General features: G+C 42.2%; 1 protein-coding gene across 1 annotated transcript in view; it reads right to left on the reverse strand.

Annotated features, from left to right (window-relative positions):
• Dgki (diacylglycerol kinase iota) overlaps nt 1-17,157 on the reverse strand; it is a 391,316-nt gene that overhangs the window by 12,268 nt on the left and 361,891 nt on the right. Inside the window, exons 25-26 of the mRNA XM_059257016.1 lie at nt 9,493-9,530; nt 5,001-5,121 (exon numbers count right to left, since the gene is read on the reverse strand). Coding sequence (XP_059112999.1) covers nt 5,001-5,121; nt 9,493-9,530 — 159 coding nt within the window. The remainder of the gene's footprint in view (nt 1-5,000; nt 5,122-9,492; nt 9,531-17,157) is intronic.

Below are 17,157 nucleotides of genomic sequence, written 5' to 3' on the forward strand. Positions count from 1 at the left end.
TGTGTTCATATCCCCTTGAATAAGGGGAGCAGAAACTATATCATACATATGCATGAGTTTGGGTACCTCATTGTGCCTCAGTTTTAACTCCCTGTCCAATGGAGATAAGAGAGTTTACTGTGTAGAATTGTAATAATTTACATTTAACATCTAGAACAATACATTTTAACAACAATGAGTCAATAATTATATAAAATTTTCAAAAGCATCTGAAACCAAAATATCATTTTTAGGTGTTTTTCTATTTCCTTCTGAGAAAGACCCATAGCTGAAACATGGATTCAAAAAGCTGCAGGATACAGGGAAATGTCTGAAAATTGAGGAACAGCGTTAGTTTCTTTTCATGTCTCTGTGGCAAAAATACATAGCAGAAGCAAAGGAGGAGAGGACCAATGTATGGGCTCACATTTCAGAGAGAACAGACCATAATGGCGGGGAAGGCACAGTGGTGGGAGTAACATGGTCCAGGGTGATGGAAGCCTGTGGCAGGTGTGTATTCCATAGAACCAGCCGGAAAGCAGAGAGCTCTGGCTGGAACAAGGCTGACCTTTCACCGTCAAGCCTCACCTCTTCAACCTCCTAAGGTTAACAGTTGCTCAAAACACCAGCACCAGCTGCAGACCACGTGTTCACACAGGTGAAAAAATGCATGAGCCTGTGAAGAACACTGTATATTCAACCCATCACTGGTACAATTCAGACTAAAATCTAGGGAAGCGTAGAATGCAGCAAAATGTCACAAATCTTTCAGTGTGAGAATGTGAATGTTGTGGTAAGGACTGGAACTTTCTGAAGTTCTACTGCCCAGCACTGCATCTGTGAGCTCTTACGTGGCCACTCCAGTTCCTGCTCAAGTGACTTCATCGTCTGCACTGCATATGCATTCTAGATGATGGGCCTTTTATAACGTGCATTCTTTAATTTGCCTCCTACCAATGCCTCCAAATCCTCTCTGCTGTTCCTTCCATTGCCCCAGACTCCCTCCCAAGACCTCTTTTCCCATCAGTCTCCCCGACGCTGCCAGCAGACCATTCCAAATCCTCCCCTGCCACAGGACAAAGGCTGCACAGATGTGGATCGAGCTGGCACTGGGAATGCTAACAGCACTGTCATCCTGTCTCAGCGGGATGGTAGTCCTTTCTCTCTGGGACCAGAGGCAGAAAAAAACTGGGGGTTTAAAAAAGAAACAGAAAAGAAAGACTGGGGTCAGAAAAAGAGAGAAGGCAAAATAACCCATTGAAATAAGTAGGAAATGCATGAGTGCAGTTTCTATCTGAGGAAACAGTAGGGGGCAGCGGGGTGGGCTCCGGGAGAAGAAAGACAAAAGAGCAAAATGCTCTGGGTAGCAAAGGGAGAAAACCACACAAAAGTCTTGGAGGGGCGAACTAGGGGGATGCGGCCAGTAAAAATGATGGTTGAAAGGAGCTGAAAGGTAGGAACCACTGAGAGTCCCTGCTGGAGTCCCTGGATCCACAGCCTCTGCCCTGTCTCTGGAATTGTTTCCTCTCTTCCTCCTCCCATTGGCTTTTCAGGCCTCAAAATGCCCAGATTCCAGCTTTTTTTTTTTTTCCTATAAAAGAAAGCAGTGTTTTGCATGTCTGAGAGAAGTCCAGAGGAAGGTGCCTCCTATGGCTTTCTCAGGACACATCCCAGTCACAGCCCATACCCCACAGCCATCTTAAAAGAGCCCTTTGAAGGAAATGGTATGGCTGGTGCTTGAGACAACTCATCTCTGGGGACTCTGGATCAGAAGGTGTCCTCCTGATTGTGGATCACTGTCCTCTCCCTAAGCACCCAACTTAGGCGGACAAAGGGACAAAGCACAGTGATGCTCAGGGCAAGAAGGATGCTGTGAGCTGAGAACCGACTCAAGGGACCATGCAGAATACGACTTAGGTACCTTGAAAAGGGCCCAGCAATACCTAATAACCACTGTCAGCAAAGGCTGAGTACAGTCAGAGGACAGGGCAAACAAGCTGTGCAGATCCCTCCATCTTGCGTTCTTGCTGAGGCCATTTCAGATTTAATTAGAATTTGATCTCCTTGATGGAGAATCTCGTGGAAAATTACTCAGCTCTATTCTAGGACCTGAGGCCAAGATGTCCCAGCTAACTTCTCAGCTTCTGTTAAACTGCTTGCCTGTACAAACCTCTTGCTGCAGTTGCTAAGATGTGGTCTTTGCCTTTAAAAGTCCCATTGGTCCAAATGTTTGGGGCTACACTTAGGTCCCAAATACCTGGGTGTAGTCCCAGCTAGCTGGAATAAAGACTTTCAGTTGGCTCTAAATTATGTCTGAGTGGTCATCCCTGGTGGGATTCCCCATATTGAAAAACCTGTGGGACTTCTATTATCTGAAGCCATGGAAGAGACTTGAGCCAAGCTAATACACACATGTACATGAATGTCAAGACATTTTCAGCATACAGAAACATTTCTGTTATTCTCCAGTACTACCGAGTCAGAAGAGATTGTGTTAGTCTGCAAAAAGTTCATGAAGTACTGAGGACGAAGCATGCCCAGGGCAATGCTTTCCATTTATCTCTCCCAGACCTCAAGAATACTGTACATAAGAGGGCTCCCCATCATTTCAGAGAGGTAAATGGTTCTGCAAAAGTAGTGTATGATTTGAAAATGCACAGGTTAGCTGGAAGTGATAGACAACACCCCTAATCCCAGTACTTGGAAAACAGAAGAGGGAAGACTGCTACAAGTTTGAGGCCAGTCTGTCCAGAGAATTCCAGGGTAGTCAGGACTGCTTAGAAAGATTCTGCCTCAAATCAGACAGCCACCTTCAGAACTTTGTACAAATCCTGAGGACTTTTTTTTTTTAAGGAAAAAGTCCCATAGCTGAGTGTGGCTTTAATTGGTGTCCATGTGCAATATTCCAAAATTTGCTTCTGCTCCTCATCAGTCTTTTTGAGAAATCACCATGTAAAACAGAATAAACCTGTGGCATATGTGTGCAGCAGAAATCATGCCACGATTTCATTTGCAAGTCTTTCCCTAAAGTGTAGCAGGTGGATGATAGGGGAGCAGAATGAATGATGCCTACAACCAACTTAAGAACCACAGTTCATCTTTCTAGGACAGGTGGGAGTGGAACTACCTGGTCTACTGGGGAAAGCCATTCTCCAGCACCCTCCTTTCTACCTTCACAGCCCTTCCTTCCATCCTTTTAACCATAATTCTGGCCAAGAGTTGAAGCAAACTCTTCACAGTGAGAAAGACGAAGGAAGGAGTCTCAAGTGATTGACAGCCTAATATCTACCTTACAAGGTCCTTCAAAGATTAAATTATGTGGTGTGCTCCATACAGGCATCTGGCATATTATATGAGGTTGAAAAATGGTAGCTGTGTTATCTGTGTGTGGCTTTATAGCAGGACCTAAAACATCCACATTCAACTGTGATGAATTGATTTGTACACTAATTGTAGGGTTTTTTTTCAGCCTGCTATTGCTTGCAAATATTGAATGTATTTTCTGTTGAGTGCATATTTGAGGGTGTCAGCCTATAGCAGGGATTCCACAAGAATTTGTTGAAAGAATAAAGGAAGAAGGGAAAGAATGAGTGGAAAAATGCAAATGTCCCCAGATGCATAAAAGGAGAGCAAAGGGATGTGAGTACTCGTTAATCTACTCACTGTCTGCAGCCTGCATGCCTGTGCAGAGGAAGTAAGCTTGAAAGGCTGGAGAGATGGCTTGGTGGGTGTGCAAAGGAAGCAGGCTCAGCATCAATGCTCCAAGAAAGTTGCCTAGGCTTTCTGTGGACCCGGGTCTCACAGACAGACTCTCACTTATTTACCCTGAAATGCCTCCAAGAGAGGCATATTTTTCCTTCTACCCCAGCCCCCTGCTCTTCTCTATTTCTAGTCACATCATAAACACGCGAAGCTGAGTGGTTTCTGTTCCTTATGTGTAATTATACTTCCACTGGGCTCTAGAGGCAGATGTTAAGCCATCAGCTCTCCATCTTCGGAATGATCTAAGACAAAGCTGGAAGGCCAGTTAGTGCACCGTCTGGAAGGTGAGGCTCGGGCAGCCACAAGGGACATGGCACCAGTTAGGACACACTCTAGGCAGTGAGGCCCGGGCAGCCACACGGGACATGGAAGCATGAATTTTTCTGGAGAATGAAGTGTGAGTTGGGAGAAAAGACAAAGGAGAGCCAAACAACAAAAACTAAGACACTAGAAAAATGGGATGGACCAAACATAGGAATCTGCAGAAGGATCAACCACAAATATAGATGGCCCCGCTGAGCCCAAACAGTTAATTTATACAAAGTTCTGCAAAATAAAGACAACTATGCCAGGCTTTATTTTGATAATAAATATTTTAATTAATTAAATAATTAAAGTCAGGGGCTAGAGAGATGGCTCAGTGGTTAAGAGCACTGGCTGCCCTTGCAGAGGACCAAGGTTCAAATCCCAGCATCCACCCAGTGGTTCACAACTGCCTGTAACTCCTGTTCCAGTGCCTTCTTCTGACTTCCAGAGGGCCCAGGCACACACGTGATAAACAGACACATGTACAAGCAAAACATTTGTAAAATAAAAATAAAGATATAAATTTTTAAAAAATTAAAATTAATAAATTTTATCTAATCATTTATTTTTGAAACAGGGTCTTACTGTGTAGCCTTGGCTGGCCTATCACTCACTCTGTAGACCAGGCTGTCCTCAAACTCATAGTAATCCACATGACTCTGCCTCCTGAATGCTGAGGTTGAAGGCATTCACCACTGCTCCAAGCAATTCAGTAATTTTCGAAAGCTTTTTTAAATTTTTTAAATTAATTACTTCCACAAAGCCTTCCCTTTTGAAATCTGGATATAAAAATGGTTTATTTTAATTGCTTGGTTAAGATGGCCTAGATGTATCAGTGGGTGTCAGAGAAACCATTGGTATTCCATTGTGAAGATCTCCTGGTTGAGTGTCAGTACAGATGATGCTGTCTAGAATCTCATGGAGAAGTGGTCCCTGGTAGGTTGTCTACTCACCATGGTCAAGGATGTACTTCACAATCTCCCCGTTGCCAGTTTTAGCTGCGTAGTGAAGGAGTGAACAGTGGTCTGGTCCCTGAATTAACAAGCTGCCTCCGTTCTTATAGCTTTCTATGAGCTGAAAGAAAGAGACACAAGGAAAGAATATCAGCAGCGTCCAGAACAGGGATAAAAGCTCCAAGGTCACACAAAAAAGTCACTTAGTAAACCACAGATGTTTTTAGCCTCAGAGGATGCAGCAAAAAGTGATGAAGCTCCAACCCTTCATCACTCACATGGATGGTCGATGTCTGACATAACTCCGGAAAAAGTCTGAGGGTATCAAATAGCTCAAGGAAACAGGAATGTGCTGAACTGGCTTTCTTCCCCTTCTTCAGAGACCCAGACTCTGAGAAAAAAACTAAAATTTCCTGAGGTTTATCCAGCTTTTGCTACAGCAGGAAGAACCTGGCTCTGGCCCTCTAGGATCCTTTCCTGTATCTTTAGCTGTTCTTTGACATGTCATGAGCACAATCACCAAATGCTTCATTTTCCTGCACACAGCGCTCATACACACATACGGGTGCACACACGTGTACATGCATACACACTTGGAGGGAAGTTTCATTCTTTTCATCCTGATACCTTTTGTGAATTAGGCAGTGTATACGCAACACGGCTAGAGATGATCATGCAATAAAGAGAAGCAAAATGTATGACGGTCATTGTTTCTATATGAGAACAGCCAACTGTAGTGGGTAGCCATTCCAGCTTTGATCTGGAAGTTCCAACCCCCATTGAGGCTTCGGCAACTGTCACGCCTACAAGGCAGGGACAAGGGAGGACCCTGGAGACCTGAGATCTGGATGGCCCAGCTCTCTGTTCCTGGACCCTGGACAGTGGAGGTTGACCGAGCAGAGCTCCAGAGAACACCACTGGACTGAGATACACCTTCCCCAGACCCTGCAACCTACCTATCCCTTCATTTGTAAGTTACCCACTAAATAAATCTTCCTTTTAATTATGTGGAGTAGCCTTAATAATTTCACCAATAGCCAACAGCCGGTGGTAGAAGCCAAGAATTTAGCCACCAGCGAGTAGGGTGGGCAAATGAAGATGCAGACCTAGTTCATGAAGTATCGGATACTCTATAAAGTATAAATGTGTCACTGTTTTCCAAACCGTGGAATGTCAGGACAAGAGGAGGCTTGGTGAAGCTTCTCATAGATTATTTGAAGACAAAGAAGAATCTATCAACAGAGCAGGTCTCAAGAATACTAACATATAAGCAACAACAACATGATTCAGTCACCAGCCTCGAAGGCATCCAAATTCCACAGGAAAAACAGAAGCGTTGATTGCAGGGAGAGATGGTATGAGGCCAGCAGAGGGACACCAGGGAAATAAGCAGAGCCAGGGAAAAGTATCTAGAAATTCGATCAAGAAGAGGGGCTGATCTGAGGTGTTGGAAGGTCGGGGGCTAAGGGAAGCTGTACCCCCAAACTTTAGGGCAAGAGAACAGGAAGAAGCAGCATGGAGAGCCAAAGGAGAATCTTGGTGTGTTCTGCCCCAATGTCTTGTGATGATACTGTTTCTTTGTGGGCAGATCCAGTGAGGATGGCAGTACAGACCGACCCAGGCCAAGTAGGGATCAGGTGTGCTGAAGTTGCCTTTTGGGAAGGTTGCATACTATGACTAAAAGTCAGCCCATTAGCAATTTAAGTTATTAAATTGTTACGTATCCCCACTCATGGGAGCCCCTGGAGTCTGCTCTTTTCTCTCTCTCTCTCTCTCTCTCTCTCTCTCTCTCTCTCTCTCTCTCTCTCCCTGTTTCATATGTAGTGTGCATCCTTCACATGAGGGAAGTAAAAGAAAATTGAGAAGGTGACAGATAAATACATACATGCACACACACACACATACACGCACGCACGCACGTACACACATATACACACACATACACACACACACACACACACAAGAGAAATGATTGAAAAAGAATACTCTTCATTGTCTGTATTTCATCTCATAGTAAATAAAGTATTACTGAGTCACTCCTCAGACATTTAGGAAATAATTATAATGTAGATTGTGCCAGGATAACCAGACAGATACAGTAATTACTTGTATTTTAATTAATTATCTGTAAATTCTCTGTATTTTTAAGTGTGTAGCAATGCATCTAGGATCTGTGGAGCTGTTTGCCTATAACAAAAGCATAAGGAAAGAGCTTCAGATTGCAAACTGGATTAGAAGTGTCCAAGGGCAGGCTTGTTCTTGCTTTCCACAGAATCCAAGGTAAGTAAGTCCTTGCAGGATTGTATACTGGTGCTGGCTAGCCCACTGAAGGGCAATGACCATGAATTTCCAGGAATCCTGTTTAGAGATGAGACTTCTCCTCTGGGTAACAATCCTCTGGGATACTACAGTGGAAAACTGTAACATCAATTGCTAAATGGTCTTAGATGGTCTTTTAATAATAAAAAAGCCCAGAGCCAGGTATTGGGGTGAAAGCTGAAAGAACAGAGAAGCAGAACAAGCCACAGCCAATCTCACCTCGCCAACTCCTCAGCCGATCCTGTTTCCACAAATCCTCAGACTGAAAGCCTCTGAGTCCTCAGCTTTGAGGGTCTCAGCTGAACTACTGCTAAAAGCCTCTAGTTCCTGGTCCTCGTGCCTTATATACTTTTCTGCTTCCTGCCATTAATTACTTCCTGGGATTAAAGGCGTGTGTGCTTCCCAAGCAAAGGCATGAGATCTCAAGTGCTGGGATTAAAGTTGTGTGCTACCACTGTCTGGCCTGTATGTCTAATCTAGTGGCTGGCTCTGTCCACTGATCCCCAGGTAAGTTTATTAGGGTACACAATATATTGGGGTACACAATATATCACCACAGAAAACAGTACAGACAGCATGGCCAGAATCATATGAGTGAGCCTGCGATTGGCCCATATGTAGGGAACCCTCTCTCTCATTCTGCTTTCTGCTAGTGACGTGCAGAAAATGTAGAACAGGCATACTTTGGTTTATTCAATGGGTATGCTTAAAAACAGTAAGGAAAGAAGAAAAGGAAAGGAAAAGGAAGAGGAAAGAGAACGGGGAACACACTAGACAGGGAAAAGAGAAGAGAAAAAAGTTAGTAATTCTCAGGCTTCCTTTTATAGCCTTTCATTTCTCAGCCTGTATTGTACATGGGCTGATGGGAAAGGTATATTTCCCACTGTGTTAGTCTGAAAGAAAATGGCCCACAAAGGGAGTGGCACTATTAGGAGGTATGACCTTGTTGGAAAAAGTGTGTCACTGTGGGGGCAGGTTTTGAGGTCTCTTTTGCTCAAACTTCCCTCAGTGTATCATTCAGTCAATTTCCTGTTGCCTACAAGATGTAGCACTCTCAGGTCCAGCACCATGTCTGTCTGCATGCCACTATGCTTCCCACCATGATGATAATGGACTGAACCTATGAACTGTAAGCCACCACCCCAATTAAATGTTTTACTTTATAAGAGTTGCTGTGGTCATTGTGCCTCTCCACAGCAATAAAAACGCAAACTAAGACACCCCTTCAGAGGTAGTCAGTGCCATTCCAGTGCCAACACACTAGCACTGCTGGAGTTACACAGAGACTCAGAGGTAGTCATGAGCCCCCAGATAAATAACCCGAGAACAGTTAGATCTTTTAGAATACTCACAGAATACATTATGACAAATAGTTTTAATAACTATGTTGTTAGAAAAAAAATTTATATAGCAAGACTAAGCCAGCTAACATTTTAGGCATTTTTCTATGCAACATGAACAGTATTGGCAGCCTTATCATATGATTGCATCCAGTCTTACAACAAACCAAGAAAGAAATAACACTGTTATCCTGTTTCACAGATACAGAAATCAAGGCACTGAGAAAATTCACTAAAGGCATAAAACCACACATAGAGTGAATGACAGAGGCAAGATCTTAAGTCAGGCAATCTACCTTCAGAACTGACATTTGCTTTCAAGGAGATGGTGACCATTTCCTTCCTTGTGAACCAAATTCACCAGAAAATACAAGCATGAGTTGAAATGCCCCAGATGGACTAGCCTGCCTTTTTTCAGTCGGCTGTGACTTCTAAAGCAGATGAGTATATCAACAGGTGCAAGCTCTGAGCTGGTACATGCATTTCTGGGGCTTACTCAGGCCATTCTTATATATGTATTCATTCACAGACACATCTGAAAAAGAAGCCTTCAGATTCTTCAAACGTTAGTCTTAGATAGCAGGGATTCTAGGCACAATGAGCATTGCATCCTGGGAATACAATCCTTTTTTTTAAGGAACCAAGGCAAGTCCAGGGAATTGTACCACACTCCTTTGCTGTTAGGAGATACAGAGCATGGTGAGGGCTCTCCTCACTCTCTCTGTTCATTCCTCCTTCTCCTCAGCCAGTGCAGGCAAGGGAAGTAGTTTATAGACTAGATCATGAAAATCTGGAGAGGCAATCACCAACATTGTGGTAGGAGAATAGCTTACCTTCATAAGGTCACCAGTTATTACTGCCTGCAAAATTGCTGTGAAAAACAAAAGAGAGATGTCTCATTAGTAGAAGACCCTTTCACTGAGAAGTTGAACTGAATGGTTCCATATGTAGGAGACGTAATCTATACCGGGGACAGGAACCAGGGATTCTTCATTAAACAGATGAAATTCCCTTCTTCAAGCCCTTTCCTACCCTAGTACCAATCATATACATGATTCTAGCACTTTCCTGACCCCCGCCCCCCATCCTGGTACTGAAAAGATGATGTGAAATGTGGAGTCACATTAGACTAAAATGTGACCTGCAGAGGTGTGGAGTGGAACACTGGACAAACCACTATTAATCCCATGAGCCTCAATTTCCACAACTGCAAAAGAGAAAGTCTAGAGCTCCTGGGCTAGCTGGAAGGGTTAATCATCATGGCTCCTCCTTTCTGTCCTTCTACGTTGTTCTCTAGAGATTCAGTACATCTCCAGCCATTTCAGCTGGGAATACTGAAGTGGCGAGTACTCACTGCCACAGATATTAGGGGGATTAGAGCTATAGAAGAGGAAATCAATGTTTCAGTTGTGTTCTGGGGAGAATAATCATGTTTGACCTTAAATTAATAGGTGGTTGGTCATGATGGAAACAAGCATAAAAGTCTTTGGTAACTTAAGTTATTTGTAAGGTATTTGTAGCTTTAGAAAGAAAAATTAAAATTTCTAATGGTTTATGCATGTAGGATATAGAAAATAAATAATAAAATTGTGTTAATAAAAGGGAAACAGTAATGCACCTCTAAAGACAATCATGGTTCCCAAAGGGAGCTACCTGCATTCTTGTAGAACCAATGCCTGTAGAAAAGGAGATGTATCAATTTGGAAAACAGTCAAACAATGGACTTAGCATTTCAAGTCATAGAGCTTTAGAAGAAAAAATAAGCTAAGTTGCTGTGGGATGGTCTGTATGTCAAGTGTGTTGCTGATTGGTCAGTAAATAAATCACTGATTGGCCATTGGCTAGGCAGGAAGTGTAGGCGGGACAAGGAAAAGAATTCTGGGAAGTGGAAGGCTGAGAGGGGGAGACTGCCAGCCGCCATCAGGACAAGGAAGATGTAAGGTACCAGTAAGCCATGAGCCATGTGGCAAAGTAAAGATTAATAGAAATGGGCTAAATATAAGAGTAAGAGCTAGACAATAACAGGCCTGAGCTAATGACCAAGCAGTTTAAATAATGTAAGAGTCTGTGTGTTTATTTTATAAGTGGGCTCTGGGACTGGCGGGACTTGGTGGCAGGAGCTGGAGAGAAATTCTCCAGCAACAAATGGTGCCCAACGGCTCGAGTTTCCACCTTAAACCTGAGAATATTTAATAACCAATTCTAAACAGAGCCAAAACCAGGTTCCTGCTTCATGTCTCATATGGACGGCTAGACGCCGCAAAATGCGGGTTTGAACTACTGGCGGGTTCCTGGCGTGTGCACTTGACCTGCAGTTTGGCGGGACTGAGACGTGTGCCAGTGGCACATTATGCTGTATGGTAGATTTACTCTTTACTAGTATATATTAAAAAAAAAAAAAAAAAAAAAAAAAAAAAAAAAGAGGTTTCTGGGCTACACGCTACTTTGATAAAAAGTGTAGACCCACTATTTCTGAGAGTTACAGCTCCCAGAGCTGGCAGAAAACGGACCACCACCATGTTGGGAAACTGAAGTGGGCGGAGCCAACAGCCACAGCACCATTTCAGTCTTAGAAGGCTGCAGTTTATTTAAATCAATAGGTTCACAATAAGACTGATTCAGATGGAATAGTTCACAATGTGTGTAAAATGTACGTAGGCTTAAAAGAGAGAAAAAACAAATATATACAGTTATATAAACAAATAGTTTTTAAAAATAAAGTCTTTAAAGAAACATTAAAGGTAATAAGCCATGTAAAGAATGGCTATCACACAGAGAATCTGGATTATGTTCTCTTTGATATTCGTAACTGCAGAAAAACATTTGATTGTAAAAGCTGTTGAGTTATGCCAAAATGTATATTTTAAAGGTACCTTGACTTCAAAATTTGGATATAAGGATATGTTGCTTTGGAAAAGAGTCTCTGCTCTTGTTTCCACAGAAAGCCAGAGACTATGGATTTGTTCCAGATTAAGATACATCAGGTTTGACCAGCCAAGACCCCCTGAAAGATCTCCAATGACACCATGGCCCAGATGATTCAACATCCAGAATGGTTTAAAGTCAACTGGCTCAGATATACAGCCTCACGGACTACTCCATGATCCTAAAATTTTCTTTCTGTCTCCAGAAGATACAGCGCCCCCCTCCAGCAGGAAGTAGTAAGAGAAGCTACGCCCAAATTCCCAAATATACCAAGCTGGCTTTAGAGATGGAATTGGCTCACTCCCCCTCTAAACCCAGACATATTGCTCAAAAAAAAAAAAAATGGTTAAGAGATTCTTGTGTCCCAAATCAGAAGAGCCCTCTGGTGTGGGACAGAGAAAAAACAATATTTTTATTTAAATCAGGTTGATTATAAATACAATCTCTTTCTAAAACAAAAAGGGGGATAGTTTAGATATGATAGGATGAAAGGGTAGATTAATGAACCTACTTTTAAAGAGTAACAACTTGTTTAAAATGTTTTACATCGCTATAGATTTTAGTTTATTGATACAAGTTTAAACTTAATTTTGTTATACTGTATATATATTTCTATTCTTGTTTGAGGTATTATGTTTATGTAACTCATTTAAAATTATAATGGATAATTAAAAAATAGATTAATAATTAGTCATCTATGATAATCATATTTGTAGCCATGTTAGTTAAGTCTTTTAGGTATACATAGTTATATTTCAGATAGATAGGTAGTCTTCAAACACTTCAAAGACCTACAGAATATGGCATTTAAAATGTTTTAAAAATTTAGACTTTCTGGACAGTGAGACATGTCTGCTCCTGACAGCACCGTTTTACTTCAGAGAGGAGGATGGGCATCGAAGACACTCCATACGGAGTTTATCTTCACCTTGACAAAAATAGCCATTTGGGCAAGAAACTGTTCTTGCCTGGACTGCTTGATCAACTGGATATGCAGGACCCATAGAAAGGTGACCACTGAACTTTGCTTGACAAAATGGTCCTTCAGGTTCCTGCTTTGCAGAGAAAACTGCCAGACATTCTACAGGACACAGAGAAAAGTGAATAAGAGACTCTAGGCCTGTGGGCTGAAGACAGATGCCCCAACTTTACAAGAGAACTTTGAATGACTGTCCAGGCTGCCAGCTGTCTCTGTCTACCCTACAAGACTCCTAAAAGTTGCTTATATCCTTCTCCATTTCTCAGGTAGTAGTATATCCTTCTGAGGTCTTTGATGTGGTTAAAGACTAGATACTTACAATTTTCCTTAGTTATAATAAAAGATAAGTTAGATATAAAACCTTAAACTTACAAATATAAGATAGATAGGATCTCTTCTTTAATATTGTAACTGTAATTCTTGCTTGATAATTGTTTTGTTATATGTAATTTTACTATGTTAAAGTTAAAACCTTCCTTTTTAAGAAAAGAAAAGGGGAAGTGCTGTGGGATGGTCTGTATGTCAAGTGTGTTGCTGATTGGTCAGTAAATAAATCACTGATTGGCCATTGGCTAGGCAGGAAGTGTAGGCGGGACAAGGAAAAGAATTCTGGGAAGTGGAAGGCTGAGAGGGGGAGACTGCCAGCCGCCATCAGGACAAGGAAGATGTAAGGTACCAGTAAGCCATGAGCCATGTGGCAAAGTAAAGATTAATAGAAATAGGCTAAATATAAGAGTAAGAGCTAGACAATAACAGGCCTGAGCTAATGGCCAAGCAGTTTAAATAATGTAAGAGTCTGTGTGTTTATTTTATAAGTGGGCTCTGGGACTGGCGGGACTTGGTGGTGGGAGCTGGAGAGAAATTCTCCAGCAACACTAAGTTTATTTTACAAAGGACCATTTTGTTCTTGTTTAATTAATGTCTCAATTTGATTAAATGAAAGTCTAGTAGCACGTATCAAGAAACAAGGACTGCAGCGCTGGCCACGGCTCACTCAGTGAAGTGCTGGCTATGCACTGAGTTTGATCCCCAAGACCCACATAAAAGAAAAGCTAGACATGGTGGCATAAGCATGTGACTCCAGCACAAGCGAGGGGAGACAATCAAATTCCTGGATCTGGTTGACTAGCAAGCCCTGCCTACCCTGCAAGTCCCAGGTTCCAGTGAAAAATCCTGCCTCAAAAACTAGGTGGATGGTCCTTGAAGAACCAAATCTGAAGTTGATCTCTGGATGTGCATACATACATCTCACACACACACACACACACACACACACACACACACACACACTACGAGAGGGAGGGAGGGAGAGAGAGAGAGAGAGAGAGAGAGAGAGAGAGAGAGAGAGAGAGTATCCTGGCTCCCACTGACTCTCTATTGCACATTTAAGAGTCCTGAGTAAACAACAGCATCCAGTACTACAAGACTGAGTACCTTCTCTTTGCCAAAGCAGAAGCTTTGAAAACCTACAGAAAAGAGGGTGGCTGTTTGAACATGGAGGGAAGGAAGAGGCAAGAAGAAGGAAGGGGGAATGTGCAGGACTGGAAAGGACTATAAAAAGCTATATAAGCAATGCACACTTAGCTTTGAGCCATTCTGTGACCCCAGTCTCCCTTCACACAACACAGGGGCTCATCAGTTAGTCTTTGAGCTGAACGAAAAGAAAGCAAGGGAAAAAACTCAGTGGGCCCCAAAGCAATTCAAAAGGACATGACTGTGGAAAGGATTAGTGGGGGGGGGGGCAACCATGGGAGGGAGAGGGAGAGGTGAGAGGAATCAGAATGCAGTGTAACATGTATGATGTTATCAAGAAAGCTATTTATAAAAAAGAAGCAAGAAGTGGAGGGGTATTGAAACAACAGGAAAAGAGTTACTATGCCTATAGAACCTATGAAAATATTGGATCTCCCTCTTTGTTTCATAAATAAGATCCTGACATTGGAAGTGAAGTGGCACTTGGGGCACAGAGCCTAGCATGGGCTGCAAGCACCATAATGCATGCTCCTACATCTAGGCCTCTGTCCACTGCTACACTGAACTCACTGTGGGTTGAGCTCGACTAGGCACCATGATACCCACAGAAGGTGGCCGAAAACACTGTTCCCAAGTTTGTAGTGCTGTGGAAACAGTGATGGATAAGGACATAATTCTGTATGATTTGCTGAACACAAACATTTTAAGCCATTTTTTTTCTCCTTGACAAAGAAGGCCAACAGTTGTAATGTTCACCTCTGTAGTGAGGGTTAAAGCTTTTAAAAGGCTTTATAAATAGATGGTAGGGGTAGTTTTTCAACACTTCTGCGACTTCACATAAATACACACACACACACACACACACACACACACACACACACACACACACACACACACACACAGAGACTATTTAGAAGGAAATTTCTGTTAAGGGTAAACCTGACCTTTGAAGTTGCTCATGGGAAGCTCTGTTAATACATCATATTTCAGGTGAGAAGGACAGATCAAGGAGCCATGAGGTGGTGTTTTCTTTCAGGACAGATCACAAGGAAGGGAAGACCGAGAAGAACTATTAGCAATTTCAGCTTGGAAAAACAAATGAGTTTGGATTGGATTTTCATACTATTGAATGCTCCCTTGGCTGCAGTGAACTGTCCTGATTGTAAAAAAAAAAAAAAAAAGGTAAACAAAACTACAAACTACAATAATAAACCTTTATACGGTCTTGAAACCCACACTCAGAAGATCAAACAACAGCTCTGCTTATGTTTTCAAGACTATATAGAACTCTTCTCAGAATGTAAGTGATCATAAAAAATAGGAGAGAGAAAGAAAGCTGTGAGAAGATGAGGTCATTATTTTTAAACGTTTATGTAAAATCATACTTGGCACATGCACCCAATAAATCAAGACAACAGAAGAAATCCCCAGGGCATATGCCATGTAAAGATGTGAACCAATCAATCAGCAGGAGAGGGTAGGTAAGACCTGTGGCTAGAAGAACAGTCAAAGAAGATTTTGTGGAGGATGGGAAATTTAAATGGACTATGCCTGAGAAGTAAAATAAATTGGTGAAGAAGATTTGGAAAGGCCTTATGAGGGAAGAATCTGAACAAAAACATGGAACTTGAAACTATAGTACTTGAGGGAAGCTGCAAAGAGTTCTGAGTGAAAGGCAGCCCCACATCACATCTACTGTAGCTTCACAGGCCACGGAAGTGAGTGCTTGTATGCCAAGATTAGGTACTTGGACTGGCACTTCTTAGGTACCCGTCACCATCTTCCAGGTGGTAAGAAGCAAACAGAAGAGTTAAAATCAGATCACAGGAGCATCCAAATGTCCTCCAGCAGGCCAGCCTGCTTCTTTTCCCCTTCTGAAATCAGAGTCATGGCTTGCTCTTAAGTCATTTACCACCAATCCTCCACGCAGGGACTCTTTCAGCTTCTACCTTATATCACTCATGAGCGATGCTGTTTGTTTCTGAGGCTCTCCAGCAGCCTCTCAGTTTGATATCCCCATTAGTATGTAGAAGATTGTATAACAGAATCATAACCACAAATACTTTCCATTGTGTTGGATATGGAAAGCATGGGCACTTATTTTAAGCCAAGGAACACACCCAAGGGTAGCTATTTGGCAAACATTTTTAGAAACAAGGCTCTCCTCTCTCCCCTGATTAATGTCCTTCCTTATGAACATTGTTGTTTAAGATCTCTCCTGCATAAAGACAGCCTGAGTCCATTAATATTCAACTCCAGGAAATAACCTTGTGAACGATCAGGCTTAAAAACAAAATAATGAGCTGTTATGATTACAGCGTTATTCTTTATTTCTTGAACTCTGAGTTTCCTCTTTGGTTTTCACATAGATCCTTCATAATGAAAATGAATGCTTCAAATTTCCAGAAGCAAAGGGAACTTCAATTTTTAATATATCACAAAGGTTACTAGGTTGATGACTAAGTTCTTTGGAAAAATAAATTGTATAAACTTACATAGTCAGATAGGAAAGGGTGGAGAGCATTTTTAGAGGTGAAATGGCTTATTTTTCTTACTATACTATGCCTTCAAGTAAATGGCTGTCCATACTCACCCCAAGATAGACTAATAAGACTGCCAGGAGGGCACTTGTCTTTCTCACAGCCATTCTTTGAGAACCTGGATTCATAAGAGCTTGGGTGCACTCAGACATCCACATAGAAGAAAAGTATGACTTCTACTACAGAGAATCTCCAAAAGGAGGAGAGGATGCCTACAATTGGAAAGTTCGTATCCCTTCAAAATTCACCTGGAAACCTTATTGACGTGGCGTAGGTGATAGGAGGTGGTGAGTCCTCCAGGGAAGTGATTAGATCATGAGCCTCTGCCTTTGTGAATGACATTGATGCCCTTATAGAAGACAGGTGAATGAGCTGCTGAGTCTCTCCATCTTCTCTGTCATGGGCAGAGGACAGAGCCCCCATTTCTGTGTTGTTCTAGCATGTCATGATGCAGAAAGTAGTTATCCCTTGGAAATAGAGAGGGAGCCTGTGCTAGACATGAATTTTCCTAGCACCTAGATCCTAGACTTCTCAAACTCTAGATCGGGAGAAATAAAATTCTCATGAAAGAAAGGATACTG

The sequence above is a fragment of the Peromyscus eremicus genome, chromosome 3 (genome assembly GCF_949786415.1).
Source record: "Peromyscus eremicus chromosome 3, PerEre_H2_v1, whole genome shotgun sequence".
Lineage (NCBI taxonomy): Eukaryota > Metazoa > Chordata > Mammalia > Rodentia > Cricetidae > Peromyscus > Peromyscus eremicus.